Source organism: Alexandromys fortis, unplaced genomic scaffold (genome assembly GCF_014885135.2).
Source record: "Alexandromys fortis isolate MF-2015 unplaced genomic scaffold, M_Fortis_MF-2015_v1.1 scaffold_40, whole genome shotgun sequence".
Lineage (NCBI taxonomy): Eukaryota > Metazoa > Chordata > Mammalia > Rodentia > Cricetidae > Alexandromys > Alexandromys fortis.
In genome coordinates, this window is record NW_026067966.1 from 11,718,666 (window position 1) to 11,735,693 (window position 17,028).

Genomic DNA, 17,028 nt, shown 5'->3' on the forward strand with positions numbered 1-17,028 from the left:
TGAGAGCACAGCTCAAAAACCGATAAATTCAGTTTTCAGGACTGCCCCACTTCTGATCCCAGTTTCCTGTGGCTCATATAGACTTATTTTAAAACAAAGATCTGGAATGGTTGCCTGTTATAAGTTGGAACCATAGTCTTTGAAAGGAAAAGTAAAGGACCATAAGGTATCTCCAAAGAAATGTTTCCTGGGACTCTCCTGGGTGATAGCAAATGATGACAGCCCCTCGTGGACTGTGATATTTCAGCCTGAGTCCTGCTCTCCTCTGAGCAAGAAGCTTGGATTAAGAAATCCCAGGCTAGCAATATTTTGATACTCTGAATCCTGCTTTAATCACAAATATTTACATTCCAAAACTTTTTTCTCATACTTGTTTCTTTTTATTTGAAGGGTGCACTCCACTGATAAGTGCACTTTGTATGTCACTTCCTACCGCTTATTTGAAAGTCTGTTTGATCCTGCCATTATCTTACTCTCGTGGGGTCATAATCCATACGGATGAAGACAAACCATGGCTGCAATTTCCTTCCGAGAGCTCTATGTCGAATGCAATGAAATGATCCACTGTATCTCTTTCAAAGCCATGCTTAGAAACTACCCTCCTGGAATGATGTCATGTCTCACACATGCCCCATAGGTGTGACTTCTTTCTTCAGGATACTTAACACTACCCAACATTGTTCTTCCCTCATGCTGAACCACTGTACTCATTCAACCAAAGATGCCCCAAGTTCCTGTTAGGTGAAATATATATAGGAAGAAAAATAATTTTAATTTGTAACCTTTACTTTGTGTAAGACAAACTCATGAAGGAAAATAACTAACGAGGTAAGGCAGCCTGTGACAAATGAGTATATTTTAAGTTCTCTGAGGGCAGCATGATAGCCCATTCATCATGATGCCCAGGGCCTGAACATAGTTGGTACTCAACAAATATTTATCATGTGGATGAATGATATGCCAGGGAAGGGGCAAGGGAAAGGAGAGACACAACATGGCTCTGTAGGGTTCTGTGGTTAATATTAAAGACCTAGATGACGTAGGACAGTGTGAGTTTGGTTGGTGGTAGAAACACATTGAAGAGGTTCAAGGAAAGATGTCTGATACCATGACCTTTTGTGACACTTCACATTCCTAACATGGAATAGATCTCTAGGGTCCATTTAGATGTGTGAATCACGCCCTTCAAGAATCTGATGCGACACCTTCCAATTACAGGGAAAGGAGCAGGGATCTGAGATGTGAGCTCTGCAGTGGTCCAGCTTATATTCATATGTTGGCTCTTTTGTTTTTAATTTATACATAATAATTGTACATTTTAGTGGGGTAGTGTGCTGTTCCAAGGTATGCATAATGCCAAATCAGACAATTAGCATTTCTATCACATTTTTTTCTATTTTAAAAGAGACCTGAAATTAAAATACAGTAAAGCCTAAAAAGTACTTGTGAACAGGATTTATACTGCAAAGTTTCCAATGCTAGTTTCAAACTGGCAAACACATTTGGTTTTTAATATCTAAGACACTTTAACATCGCGATTTCTGCTGTTGTTCCTATAAGACTCTTTTTTATGTTGACGCCTCTGCTCTGATAAGTTCACATCAGTGCATTACTCATTCATAAAAACCATTAAGTTGCTTATTATCTACAAGAAAAATCAGTGGTGGATATAGAGCATTGTTAGGAAAAGAGAATGGAGGGCTAATACAGCTGAAAAGTGCAAATTGTAGCAGTTCTTGCCATCGCATTAGCAACAGCCAAGGCTTAGGAGACTAAGGCGACAATAGGAGATAATGATACAGAGTCAATCTCATAATGTAATAAAGAGAAGAGCCAGGCAGAAGCGGGGGGAAGGATTAAATGGGTGGCTTTTTCCTCTTTGTTACCTGCAGTACATGATTTGGAAATGTTGGAGGTTTTTGACAACTTATAATATTCTATGGATCATTGTATATATTTTTGAATTTTCTAATTTAGCAGTATAATTGCTACAATATGCATTTAATCCATTCTTATTATAATTGCTCTTTCTCTAACCCTCTAGGGAATCCTAAGTGTGGATGATCCCCATCCAAGTGTTTTCAAGAAAAAGGCCATGATAGAATTCATTCTTTCTAAATGTACAGCTCCACAGAAAAATCAGGGGTCCTGGAAAGGCTTTCTGGCTCTGAGTTGTGCTCCTTATTAATTTATCACTAATTTATTTATCATTATTATTCCTTTGTGTAACTTGCACTGATCACACGGAACTGGAAAATGATTAGGCAACATAACCAGTACAGGGGTCAACTCTGTATATGGTATCATTTAGTCCTCTGCACCACCTGGTGATGTAGGGCTTATTTTTCTCTTCCTCCCTCTCTTCCTAAGTTAGAAATGAAGGAGTTGAGAAGTCTTTAGTGTTCAACCTTTCCTGCCTGGCTGGTGAGGCCAAGAAATGTACAGAGAGGTATAAGGAGGAGGCTAAAGCCAGACTGTTGAAGCATAATTTCCACTTATAGACATGCCCACTTTTCTGTTTTAGTTTCAAAATTAATAAATGGCATAATAAGAATGTTTACTTCGTAGGATTGTAAATGCTGCATAGATAAGCTTATATAAAGAATTCAGAACAGAGTCAGCACCTATATGGCCGTGAAGATTATAAAATGAAGGCATTAACTATCACCACGGCCCTACAGGTTGTAAGGGATGAGCAACCTCACACAGGAACCGAGTGGACATTTCCTCCTTTGCTGAGCAATGGCACTGTGTGTACCTTGTAGCCATGGAGTAGCAAAATGTACAGATGCATGCTTGGGGCTGGATACTTGAGTTTCTGGAGCAACATGGACAAGATTAGAGAGGTGGCAAATGTTTCCATCAGTTCATTGTGGGTTGTGAGGGGAAGAAATTAGCAGTGATGTATATGCCGAAAGAAAATCTTCAGCAAAACAGACACATTCTCCCCAGGATGACAAAGACGGGGTTTCTGATGCTAAGAGGTAGATATCAAAGTGGAAAAAATCTTAAAATAGAGCATTGTTTGGTATCAGAAATAAGGAATGTTTTACTCAAAAAAAAAAAAAAATTAAAATGGCACTAAAGGGAACACCTAGGGCTTGAGGGTTTTCAGCATTTACTGGAAGCATTTGTCAGCTCTGATTAATATTGATTTTTATTGTGTCTTCCTACATGATAGTTATCTGACTAAGTATTTACTACTGCACAAGAATGTACTAATTATTTCCCCTAATGAAGAGCCCATTTCAAAACCAGGTGGTTGTTACAGTAAATATTCTCAACATTAGGGTATTTAATATTCCTCTGCAAAGATTTGGCCAAAGACTTTAGGGAATTATTAAAATACAAGACTGAATGCAACATGATTTAATTATGCCAAGTCCCAGCCTGCTAAGATTGTAATTTCTTTTCAATTTGCTTTAGCAAGATAAGATCCTTTGTTTCTCACAACTGAATAAAAAGTGGCCCTGGAAGGATCACTTCTGGGTAGCGCCATCATTGCAGCTCCTGGGAGCAGTGTCCATCCATGCCTGTCGCCTGACTCACTCATTGTTTCTGTTTCCTTCCCACACAATGAAGCCCTAAGAAGATTAACCCTGCCTCTGAGGTTGGAGCCAATTCTTTCAATGGATACCAAAAGTTCACCCCCCAAATTCAATTGTCAAATTGTGTCTCTAATGGAATATGATTCTTGTTTACTTTAGCTTAGGCGGCTGAGGAAGTTGTGGCTAAGTACATTGGTAGAACATAAAATGCCACTAAGACTTAGTGTCCTTGCATTCTACTCCTCTACATGAAATGCACCTGTCTTTGCAAACACTCATCTCTCCAGCATACAGTTTTTAATAGTAATTTTCAAATAGGAGCTATAATAAAGGTTAAATCTATTTTGTTACAGCAGCAGGAACTAACAACGGTTATCCCCAAGAGCTAAGAAGTGACATGCCAAATCAGTTTCATCACCCACTGGGAATGACATACTTCACATGCAAATCAACAAATTAGGCAGTTTCCACAGGCCCTATTCCTCAGATTTAGAGCTCCATAAAAGGGAATGTGATTTCTCACGTTAAGTGGCACAGGCAATGGAGTCTAAGATGATGTCATGTGTTTGTGTTTATTGTCCCTACTAATAGAAAACAAATTAAATAACAGACTATGAAATTCAACAACCCTCTCTCTAGCCAGATGGCTTCAAGGTGGGACCACACAAGCTCTTGTCCCAATACAGGATGTGTAACTGTTGAATATCATGGAATTCTATCAGTTGCCTATCTTGCCAGCATTACATCTGAAGACAGAGTTATCAGCAACGCTTTCCAAATAGGGGATCTGTGTGTCCAGCATTTTAAGCATTCCTGAGTGGCTATGGAAACAGTAAAGGTGGAAGGCTGGGAAAGTGTATTTGACTTGTAAGTCATAGAAAGAAAATCCAACAAACTTTGACCGACTCAGTGCTTACATGGTACATTCCTATCTATGGTTACATGACAGAATAAACATGGGGCACGGAATGGCATCCCCAAAATATAAACTTGCAAAGACACTATAAAACTTTGGAAAAGAAAATTGGCAGAAAATCAGATTGATGTTTGGGGAAATGAAATAGCAGCATTATTGGCAGAGGAGAAAAAAAAATCACTGCTTTCATTTGGGGAGAAATTAAGAAAATCTGAACTAAGGAAGTTCAGTGAAGGTGGCAAAAAAAGAGCTTTTACTCTTAGAAATAAGTAATTCATGGATCTCGGTACCAACTGGCTTCTGGTGGCAAGGGAGAAGGGCACAGAGCAGGCTACTGATTACTCCTATAACACCGAGGTCATGAGCAAGGGCTGAAAACCACACGAGGACTCTGGCTGACTGCTGACTTTTCCAGGGGCAGAGACATATCAGTGAAGAAGAAGGAGGAAATAGTAAAGGGGAAAATGAATCTGTTTGTGGTAAAGGTGAAAATGAAGCAATTTGTATTGAGTATTATTATTTTTTTCCCTTATTCTTTGATTTGTCAAGATAGATTTCTCTTTGTAGCTGTGTTTCCTGGAACTTGCTCTATAGTCAACAGTGACCTTGAACTCATAGAGATTTGCCTGCCTCTGCTCCCCAGTATTGGTAATAAAGGTGTCTACAACAACTGTTGACAGAGGTTTCTGTACTGCCCACTCCCACAGCTGTTCAGTCCCAAAGAAATACACAGAGGTCTCTATTAATTATAAACTGGTTGGCTTATTAGCTAAGGCTTCTTATTAACTAACTCTTACATTAACTCATAATTCTTGTCTGTGTTAGCCACGTGGCTTGGTACCTTTATCAGTGAGGTATTCTCATCTTGCTTCCTCTGTCACTGGTGACGACTGCAGACTGAGCCTTTCCTCTTCCCAGAATTCTCCTGTTCTGGCTGCCCAGTCTATACTTCCTGCCTGGCTAATGACCAATCTGTGTTTGTAAAAACCAATGCAAGTGACAGATTTTTACAGGTTACAAGATCATCATTGTCCCACAGTAAACCATTGCCTGGTAAATATTATTAATTTTAAAAGAAAACTTGTTACCTTAAATTACAACTGCCTTTAAACTTCTAACTGCTCAACTTTTCAAAAACAGGAAATTGCTAGTACTTTCTTAATATTAGTTGCTATCAAATAGGACAGTCTTGAGCTTGTAAACAATAAAATCAAAAACAAAAACAAGTGCTTTAGAAGGTCAAGCCTAAATTATTTGTCTATAGCACCAAAATTATACCTGCAAATTCTACATGTTTTATATATCCACTTCTTTGGTGGTTGGGGTATGTATCATAACCAGTTTTACAATGCTAAGCAAGTGATCTTTCCTGAGATATATGCCTAACATTTTGTTTATTGCAACAGGTTCTTTCCATGTAGCTCAGGCTATACTTAAACTTGCTGAGTAGCTCAGGCTGGCTTCCAACTCATACTCTTCCTGCATCCATCTCCCGAGTGTTGGGATTGTAGGTAGGTCCTAGCACACTGAGCAGTGTTGTCACTTTTTATTTTAGGTACTCTCATGTTAAAGATTTTAAAATGTGTAGAAATGATACATTTATAGAATGATTTCTTGTATAGATGCAATAGGTCTCAAACAAAATACTTTTTTCTTCAGTAACATAAAATACAATAGAGCAATACCTAATGTCCAGATTTGATATCACAGTCTAGATCTAGTATAAGGACTGTGACAAAAGAAGCACGCAGTGGGGTCCTAGGGAATGAAACTCAAGGAGTTATCCAAAGTAAAAGGAAACTCTGTTAGCCTATATTGTAAAAGTTGAAGGTGAAAAGAGAAAAAAAAAATCTCAGAACTGAAGATATTCAGAAAATCTCAGGTGGAAAAAAGCATTTAAACATTTGGCTTTCATTCGGCGAGTTTATCAAGAATGTAGAAAGATTACAAATTTGAAAAAAAATAAAACCCTTAATAAGCAACTCATTATGTGACTTCATGGCTGTACCTATAGGCATACGGGAGTTTGACCTGAGGAGGCCGAGGACACATGGAGACTTTGAGATGAATTGTCCCACCATTCCTTCTGTCGCTGACTACACTCTCTTCCTCACTACAGAGGTGATCTCTCCCAGGGCTTAATGGCAGAGGAATTAGTGAAAGGAGCAAGAGAGTCCAAATATACAGTCTCTGCGTCAGGGAGAGGATGCGACTGTCTCCACACAAGCTGGCTTCAAGCAGAGAACTGTTCTAAACTCTTTAGCTACAGACCTTGTCAAAACACACTAAATTCCTTTTAAAATATGGATATGCATGGATGCATGCACATACATACATACATACATACATACATACATACATACATGTGTGTGTATATGTATGTGTGCAGGCCAGAGTGTGTCTTCAAGAACACACACACACACACACACACCCCTCCTTCTAGATAAAGGTTTTAACATGCTTCATAAAGTTGCACTAACCTTAATTTGCAGGGTGTTTGAGGCTTAGGTTTTCAAAGACATGTTCGACTTCCCAGAGCAGAGCAGATTTCCTAGCTGTAACTAATTAAACTTTGACAAGCAGAGAGAACAGAGGGATTCAGATTGTTGATGTTATTTCATGAATTTTGTCTGATTGAGAGTTTAACTATCTTTAGTAAGTAATATGGGAAAATTCAACAACCTGTGGTCATTTGTCTTCACATAACTTAGGGACAGGGCTATAACTCTTCCCTATGATAACCCTTCCCCCAAGTTCTTTAATAGCTGAAATGAATCTTTGGCCAATTAGAGATTTATTTAAGTGCTGAGCCACAACAAATTTCTGTCCCCACACCATCAACTGTCTATATTCACGCTACACTATTCCACTTCATCTTTTTTTAAAAACACATGGGCCCTCTTTCCTTTCTGCCACCACCATGCCATCCAGACTGAGGAAGACCCGGAAACTCCGGGGCCACGTGAGCCACGGCCATGGCCGCATCGGTAAACACCGCAAGCATCCAGGAGGACGCGGGAATGCTGGAGGCATGCATCATCACAGGATAAACTTCGACAAATATCATCCAGGTTACTTCGGGAAAGTTGGGATGAGGCATTACCACTTAAAGAGGAACCAGAGCTTCTGCCCGACTGTCAACCTGGATAAACTGTGGACGCTGGTCAGTGAGCAGACCCGAGTCAACGCTGCCAAGAACAAGACCGGAGTTGCTCCCATCATTGATGTCGTGCGATCGGGCTACTACAAAGTTCTGGGGAAGGGAAAGCTCCCTAAGCAGCCTGTCATCGTGAAAGCCAAATTTTTCAGCAGAAGAGCTGAAGAGAAGATAAAGGGTGTTGGAGGTGCCTGTGTTCTGGTGGCTTGAAGCCACTCAGGGAGGCCAATTAAATGCTAACACTTTCCAAGTGGAAAAAAACAAACAAACAAACAAAAAAACAACAACACATGGCATGATATGACATGCTCCCATTCTGATGTAAGCGACCCTGAGGTATTCTCCTCTAACATAAGGTACCCTGAAGTGTTCCCCTTTAACACAACATGCCTTGAATACCTAACAGATGTAAACAAAGACTCTATTTTCCTAGAGTGCTTCTCTTGATCAGGCAAATTACAAATGTCTTAGATGAACTAATTCCACAGTAACCAGCTCAGTGAATTTATCTTTGCACATTTTTTTTTATTTCAAAGGAACAAAAAATGAGAGAAAAAGGCCCCAGGTCATAAGAGACCCATATGACTGCCCAGCCCTCTCTTCAGCCTTATCAATAAATCATTTGGAACGAAGAATGTCTGAGTGAAAGATATTAGATTTCCAAGGAGCTTTCTGCAGTATAATTTTAATAATAATGATAGTAATAAGCAGGACATTTTCCTATTCACCACCACCCTCAAGCACATTACACTAAATTCAATGGTTAATGAGGCCGTATCACATGGATGAGATGTTTGCACCTATTTGCAGAGGTCTTGCTTTTGAAGGCTCAGTCACTGTCTGAGAAATACACCCCATTCTTGGAAACATACTCTCCTTTGTCAGAAGTCAGCGCTGACTTCATTTAGCCTTTAGATTAATTGGTGATAATATAGACCTACAAAAATAAAAGGACAACACATTCTACTTTCCCTGATATGGAATCGTACCTCAGGTCAACACCTTTCTTCTTTTGCAGTTTTTAATGTTCCTAACTTTAGGAGGAATTTAGTTCAGCTCGTTACTTGAAATGCATGGGATAAAATTACATAGTGATGGCTGCACCCCTCGTGGTCCTAAGTTCCTTGCTCGTGCTCTCTCTCCTTCTGCTCCTGATTTGGACCTTGAGATTTCTGTCCGGTGCTCCTATGTGGGTCTCTGTCACTGTCTCCTTTCATCGCCTGATGAAGGTTAATATTCAGGAGGATGCCTATATGTTTTCCTTTGGGTTCTCCTTCTTATTTAGCTTCTCTAGGATCACAAATTATAGGCTCAATGTCCTGTATTTATGGCTAGGGGTACACCCACACACTGAGACAATGGGGATGTCCTATTGGGAACTCACCAAGGCCAGCTGGCCTGGGTCTGACAAAACCTGGGATAAAACTGGACTCGCTGAACATAGCAGACAATGAGGACTACTGAGAACTCAAGAACAATGGCAATGGGTTTTTGATCCTACTGCACGTACTGGATTTGTGGGAGCCTAGGCAGTTTGGATGCTCACCTTACTAGACCTGGATGGAGGTGGGTGGTCCTTGGACTTTCCACAGGGCAGGGAACCCTGATAGCTCTTTGGGCTGACGAGGGAGGGAGGACTTGACTGGGGGAGGGGGAGGGAAATGGGAGGCATTGGCGGGGAAGAGACAGAAATCTTTAATAAATAAATAAATAAAAATTACATAGTGATGTTACCTTCAGATGTAGGCTCCAGAGTACAGTGAGTAATAAAGAGGACCTATGTTTGCAACCTCCCTGGAATAATGAAGAAACAAGGCATGTAGGAACGTACACACACGCACACGCACACGCACACACGGATCTACACATAGAGGAGAAGAGAGGCAGATAAGGTGGGAGAGAAGGAGAAAGAAGGAAGGAAAGGGAGAGAAAAAGAGTGGAGAGAGGAGAGGAGGGGAAGCAACTGGAAGGGCAGGGGAGAGGAAGGAATGAGTAACCAAGGGAAAGATGGAATGAGAGGGAAAGAACACTCCATCAATGGGGCTGATCTACGGAAGTGTTACTATCTAAACAGTAACAGTCTGTGTGAAGGGGATGAGGCAGTTCCTTGTACCATTATTATTTCTTGTTGAAAATAGATTTACTTTTACATAATATATTCTGATTATGGTTTCCCCTCTTCCCAAATCTTCCCAGATCACCCCCACTTTCTCACCCACTAAAATCCTCCCTTTCTCTCTCATTAGAAAACAAACAGGCATCTAAAAAAAAAAATCTTTGTGCCATGTGTGTAACTTTTTCTCTAAGTCTAAAGTCTGCTTTACAATAAAATGTTTTAAATATTTCAACTCTGCAATTAAAGCAAGTAAATAAGAGGAGTAGATAAATAAACCATGGATACAGAGTAGAAGAATACTCTAGAAACAATTACCATTGGCTTCACTCTTGTAAGGGAACCATCAAGACTCGAACATTTGTGTAAAGTCACTGTCGGCAACAAGCAGCAATACACCCTAAACTACACTCAGGCATCAGCTATTACTTAATATCTACTTGCTGAGCAGACTGTTAGGCTAGGAGGCGAGATTTTCATGGAAAGTAGGAAGAACTGTGGCTGAGAACCAAAGCAATAAAAAAGTTTTACCCTAGGAAAATATGTATTTTTGAGAGACCTAGAGCATTTGCATATTTAAGGGAATGTTCTCCTTTTAGAGCTTTCCACAAGATAGTATCATGGTCTGACAAAGGAGGCAACTTTCCCTTGGTGTGGGGTACCAGTTAACAGAAACAACTTACTGGGGATAGACTTTGTTCCATTAACTCTCCACAGAGACACATTTTCAAAGCAAGAGCTTAAATGAATGGTTTGTGTCTCTGTAATAATTTTGACTTCAAATGTCACCTGTATTTGAGATGCTATGTGCATTTAATCAGTGTCTATATTGTAAAATAAATATACTTCAGAGTGACTGCTGTGCCAGTCATAAATCATAATTCACAAAGACAAGAACATCTTATCATCACTGTTGATAGTCATTAATGACAATGATGATTAAAACGGAATCTGCCTGCCATATTATCGTTAAACAGTCTATTAGAATTTCCATCACATACTCTAACCTACTACGATCTCTCTCTATGTTGATACATCTCTTATGGAATAGTATGTGACTGACGGCTAGATTTAAACTTAACACTTGAGATGCAAAGCAGAAGAGCAGAGTTTTATTAACACATTTTAACCCGTACTTCCAAAATTAAGAGAGATCCTACTGCCACAAGTATATAGTATTTCCAGGGCTGAGTTATTTCTTGTGGCATTAATGCTTGAGATTTCAAAAGCTTTAGGGCAAAAGAAAAATATTGTCATTTACATGTCATGTCAACCAATGGAATCTTCTGTAAGTAGAAACTGATCGTTATAGAACTTCTCAGAACTGAGTAATTCCGTGATATCCTGTGAACTCTCTACAGTAGAGGGCAATGAGCAGGTAGCATGTGTAGTGCTGGACATGGCTCACACTACGTAAGATCATCGTGAGGGATTAGATGAAATTCACAGCAGGATAAATAATGGCAAAGGGGCTCAACTTGAGATGTCAGTCAGGCAATCTGGAACCTCACTATGCGGGATGATTCTGTCCGCTACAAACAGGCTGTGGTAGGGAGGAGCGCAGAGGACAAATAGGCATCTGAACTTCAGATAGGGCACAGCAAATTCAAAGAAAGAGGCCCCGTAACTGTGAACCAAGCTCTCCCATTCTAGAGCTCTGGTGTAAGAAGACATGATGCAAAGTGTGCCCTCCACAGGAGACAGTGTCCTGCACGGTGTTCCTGGGTGGGTCCCAGGGTAAAGACAGTAGAGAGGGAATGGCTTAGAGTCAAGGTTGCTCAGCTCACCTTCTTAGCATGACTGACTTCTGCAGTTGTACTTCCAGACACAAGATGTAAGATGAGCCTCAGTCAAGCTGAGCGTGATTAGGGCGAGACCACAGAGGAACAATGTCCATGCTGAGTTCAGATCAGGATCATGGGAATTGGAAAGCAGGGTTGCACCCACGATAAGACACTGAGACGGTGGAGGGGAAACATGGAAGAGGCAGAGGTACTGAGAGCATGAAAAATTGCCTAAGTCATAGTTTTGTTCCTGTATTATTAGCAACTTAAAAACCAATTGGAAAAAAAGAGGTTCGAGACTGCATCCAACCCAAGTGTAAGGTGATCGGGTCCAGCCCAAGGCTGCACTATGAAGCCTGTTGGCCCTGTCAAGGTGCCAACTGACCCAAGGGCTGACCGCCCAGGGAAGGAGGCACAATCATCCTATAAATGACAAAAGCTTACTGTGTGACCATGTTGGAATTTCTTGGAATAATTTTTTCTGTGTGTTTACATATTTGTCACAGTCTCAGAAGCATCTCCCCCATAAAGCTTTTTAAACATTACTCTTTAGTTTTGTTTTTGTGGATTCCTTGTGGACTTTCTCTCCTACCGCCACCCTATGTTAAACTATATAGAAATAATCTGTAATTAAAAAGAAATCAAAATTAAGGAGAAAACAGGATGCAGAAGGGAAAATGTTTTAGTAACAAGAAATTAACTTGCCAAAGGCCTTGCGCTTTGTAGAGGGCCCTCACAGCTCTGCGCATCTGACCCTTGCAAAGACTTAGGGGATGAAGACATGCAGAGAAGAGCTGAGGAGATGACATTAATGGTCTGGTCTCGACAGTGTAGGTCAAGTCCCAGAACACTGGTCAAAGCCACCTTTCCCACTTTACGGTTTGCTTTTATCATAAAAACTGTTCCTCCCCACACTCTGAAAATTCCAGGAGGCAAAAGGAAAGCAGGACAAATCTGTGATATTGATTTTTTTTTGCTATCCATTGACTAGAGTTCAAATTTAAAGTGGAAAATTATAGTCCCTGGGGGAGAAGAAACCTATCAGTGGGAGGAACTAACACTAAAAGCTGCAGAATTGGGGTTTTTACTGTTCCTTGGTGATTCTGCCTGTAATCAAAGCTGCTACCATTATCTGGTCCACATTGCCTCCAGCTCTCTCCCTCCAGGGTTCCGAACTGGATGCAGTTCCTTTGTGAGGATTCTTCTGTTGGCCGGGGGGTGCTGGTTTGACTTTTTCTCTGTGGAGATATTTTGACTTTGATTTCCAGAGCTATGAGGATGTTTTGAATGTGAGGAGAATCTTAGGAGACTGGATGATGGCCAAGGTTAAAGAAAGAAAAAAAAAATTAACAGAAGAAACGGAAGGATTTGGTCAAGTTTGCTTTTAGATGATTGCAATTCATAATTTAAAATTGTAAACATAATATTTAACATGAGGCTCGGGTCTTATTCTTTCATTTTTTGAGGAATTTTTATGGTATTAGAGTGGCATCTAGGCCCAAACTGGAAAACTGAGGTGAGAGAGGACAGAGCATATGGAATTGCCAATAAAGATGAAAGGGATCCACTTTCCTGCCTTGCTTAAGGAGAAAATCTTCTTAGAGGAGGAATTTTTAGTCTCAAACCAAGGTGAGTTGTTCACTATTATTTATTGAACAAAGGACACACTGAGAATCAATGCCACCCCAATTCTGGTACTGCAAATATTCACAGATGTAGAGGGTAGCTTTCCTCAGTTCATTATTATAAAGTCCGCTTTTCATCCAGCTAACACTTCTCTCTGCAGCCCCACAGACCCGTCACTCTTATCATCAGTTTTGGCTAATGGCGAGGACACAGATGGCCATCAGGACACTTGGTGCCTTGACGCAGTGGACAGAGGTATTCATCTCTCTGGCGATGCAGAATGTCTGAGGTCACACAGCAGAGCACACACCTGTGTCGTACGTTCACCAGGTATGCTGCAAGTGGTCTAGCGAGCTCATAGATCCGGGGATCTTGAAAGGGCTCAGCAGGTGCACAGCTCTGTCACGACCAACTCTCCATGCCCTCCACACGTTGAAGACAGACTGGAGCCTTGGGGCACACCCGACTTACCCAGCCAAGCTCCGGATTGGCATTTACCAGGCAACTGGGCATTGCTGAGTCGATGAAAGCCATGTGACAATAGAAGGTTGGTTGGAAGCACACCACAATGTGTTCTCTGTGTCCTACGTGCAGGTTCCTTCAGTGACCTTGGCCAGGTTATCTCAGAAGGGCCTGGGGATTGATCCGCTCTACTTAGAAGTTTCTTCCGGGAGGGGATACTAGAGATGAAGTTGATAAAATCTGACCTGACTACGGTTGTAACCTCAAAATTAGCTCTGAATTATAAATCCTGTTTGATCACTAATAATCTCCTATTTATAGGTCATCTTAATTAGATGGCGAGTTTAAGCATGGGCACCATGTTGCTTGTTTTTTCTGGGTTTCCCCTGAGTAGTATTCAGTAGATATTTCAGTAATAAACTAATAAGCACTTTTTCTCACACCATTTTAGATGATTATTTTTTCTTATTTCCTTTGCAGACCTGGTGGTGGGGGGAGGAGGCATCAGTCCTACAACATGTTCACAAACCTCCTTCCAGCGCTTAACAGCCACCCTCCTTGCTGTAGCTAACCTCATTTTTCCCCCAGAGCAATTTTGCCTCATTTTCTCTACGACTGTCCTCAGTAGACATGGGAAACAGTTCATTGCTATTGCCAGTTCATCTTTCAACCTTTTCTTCAAAGAGAAATTAAAAATAAGTAAATAAATAAATAAAGATAGTCCCAGTGCTGCTTACTCGCTCTGTCATTTTGGAACCACTGTTTTCATTAATTTCAATTCTATTATCCAGGATGACTAAAGGGCACAACACAGCAATATCCAAATAAGCCCACTCCAATTAGCACACTATACCAGCTAGTAAGTCAATGAACAAAAGCCTATTAAAGAACAACACAATAAAAAAGCACCGTGAGGGCCTTACTTTGCTTAAAGGAATCCATCACCATCGAGAACACGAGGCAGACATGGGAAATTGAAATAGAAAATCCAGCCAAGCCATGGGAATACCTGAAGAAGAAAAGTCTAGCATTGAGAAGGAATCTTGATGGGAGAGAAATGAAGGCTCAAGAAACGCAGATTCATAAACGAGGCTTGAGGGGAGATTCTGAAGCCTGAATCGGGCTAGGAAGAAGATCATTTTAAGGGAAGGTACCATCTGTGAAACAAACTAATCTGGTTAGAGTGGAGGGTTTGTAGAAAGAAAAAGCAAAAAGTGATGATGCATAAATCTGGCCAAGAACAAAGAGGGCACTGAATGTCAGTAAAGATTGGGGATTATATGAGTCTTCCATTTCCAACTGAAGACCGTGGGTTCTGACTGCACCAGAACCACCAGAGATCTCAGACCACTGTATGAAGTGTAATAAACTCAAGTTTCTAATGATGAAATTGGGGAAGTAGCATTTCAGTAGGTTTAACAGGCAATTCTGGGATGCTGCCAGACTGTAAGGCAGCAGTATCTACAGCAAACTATTACTAACAGGCTCTATTTTAAGAACTTGTTAGTGTGAACTCTTTTTTCGTATATCATCTCATTTATCCCACAGCAGATCCGTTAGGTGAATACTATTATTACTTCACAAAAGAGGCTAGTGACACACAGGGATTAGGTCGTGGTTGGCAGATCATATTAGTTATGGTTTTGTTATGAAAAATATGCAACTAAGGCGATCTAAAGGAGAAAAGATGTACACTGTCTCATGGTTTCAGAAAGATCTCACTCAGTCCATCAAGGTGGGAGAGGCACGGTGGTGGGAGCGTGTGTGCAAGAGGTACCTCCATCATTCTGCAGAGGAGGAAGTGTCACGTGCAAAGGTATCCCTGGACACCTACTTCCACCAGCCAAGTCCCACTCTGGAAAGGCTTCACAGCCTTCAACACATCACCACGGACTGGGGATCAAAGCTTGGAAGCTGTTAGCCCATGAGAAGACATTTAAGATTCAGATACAAGGGCATATGGCTAGAAACAAGCATCACTGAGATTTGTGACAAGTGAAATTTCAAAAGATCTGCCCTTTGCGACCATGTTCTATTACATTTTACCATGGAGGTGTCTACTAAGTATATGATGACGATAACTGTGCTAGGATGAACTGAAAAGGAGAAGGAAGAAAGCGAGCAAACCGGTCGGGGAGGTTTTCAACCAATGTCTTTGTAAACAATCAATCAAATTACAGTGATGGGAGTGGCAGTGGAGCCGATGGTCCAGATGTGAAAGGCAGAACTTTTCACATATCAGAAGAACTAACTGGTAGGTGGGTGGGGCTGGGGAGGCAGGACGCATCCCAGATGTCGTGGGATTCCTGATATTGCCTCAAACATGATTAGTAAAGTCAACATAAACTGGGGACTTCAATAGGCAGATTCCAAATCAGGTTTTAAACGTGTTGAAGCTGAAGTTGAAAGCAGACATCAGTTGGAGAAACAAACTGGACTGTCTCTAAATCCGTGGCTACTAGAGTCCAATAGTGTTCACACACCTACTATGTATTTTCTGTTTCGAGTAACGTATCTCCTAGCTGTTTTTTAATTGGTCTGAGGAGTCCTTTTCTTGTTCTGTGAGAATAGTCACAGTTATGTACTTGAGATTGGAATCTTTTTATTTAATTGTGACCTGGATCATGTTAATAAATTACTATTTTGATGTCACCTTAGGAGAGGAAAATCCAATGATAACAAAAATAAATATGGTTCTATAGGGTATTTGTATTCACAGCGTCTAGGTGGCCAGCGTCTAGGACATTTTGGAGGCTAACACGACAGTAGTGATGAAGGAGGAATCTTGGCGTCAGCATCAGCTTGAGCTGTGGCTTTAGGCAGACTGCTTTGTGCTGCAATTATCTGTGAGGAAAACTGCGATTTAACACCTTCATGTCCCAAGAATATTGAAGGTGGACATTAGTAAATTATATTGAAGTTTTCAGATAAAAAGTGCAAACCAAAGATCTGATTCTACCCTATCCCGGACAAGCTATTAAATCCTAACATGTCATTTCCTAATAGTATTAAGCAAACATCTCACAAGGACGTGACATTGTGCTGGACACGGGGCAAGGCATATTAGGCAAATGCATTCCCAGTGGGAACTTCAAGTGTTTGTATATACAGATAAAACTGTTGTTAGTATGCTTTATTAGTTACTTAACATGAGTATGCAAATAGGTCCATCAGGAAATTGTCTACATTTTATTAATCTAGCATCTTAAATGACTATATTTCATCTTAAATGCTAATGACATTTATTTATGATTGTGTACCTTCCATTTTAGTGCCCGTGAAAGTTCTTTTTAGCATATCAATTGCTTTAAAAGTTAAAGCACTGGACTTTCTTCTTGATCTGCTAACAAATCTAAACCTCATTATCCCAGAATGAGATAAAGTGGTCTATTCTTCTTCAGTGCTGTTGTGTCATTTGCATT

General features: G+C 40.6%; 2 protein-coding genes across 2 annotated transcripts in view; one reads left to right on the forward strand and one right to left on the reverse strand.

Moving 5' to 3' along the window:
- The window catches only part of Pard3b (par-3 family cell polarity regulator beta), a 992,131-nt gene that overhangs the window by 266,739 nt on the left and 708,364 nt on the right, over positions 1–17,028 (reverse strand). The window lies entirely within an intron of this gene.
- Positions 7,370–7,880, forward strand: LOC126508878 (60S ribosomal protein L27a). Its single transcript, XM_050154360.1, has one exon. It carries the CDS (start codon positions 7,385–7,387, stop codon positions 7,829–7,831), a length of 447 nt encoding a protein of 148 aa, XP_050010317.1. The 5' UTR covers positions 7,370–7,384; the 3' UTR covers positions 7,832–7,880.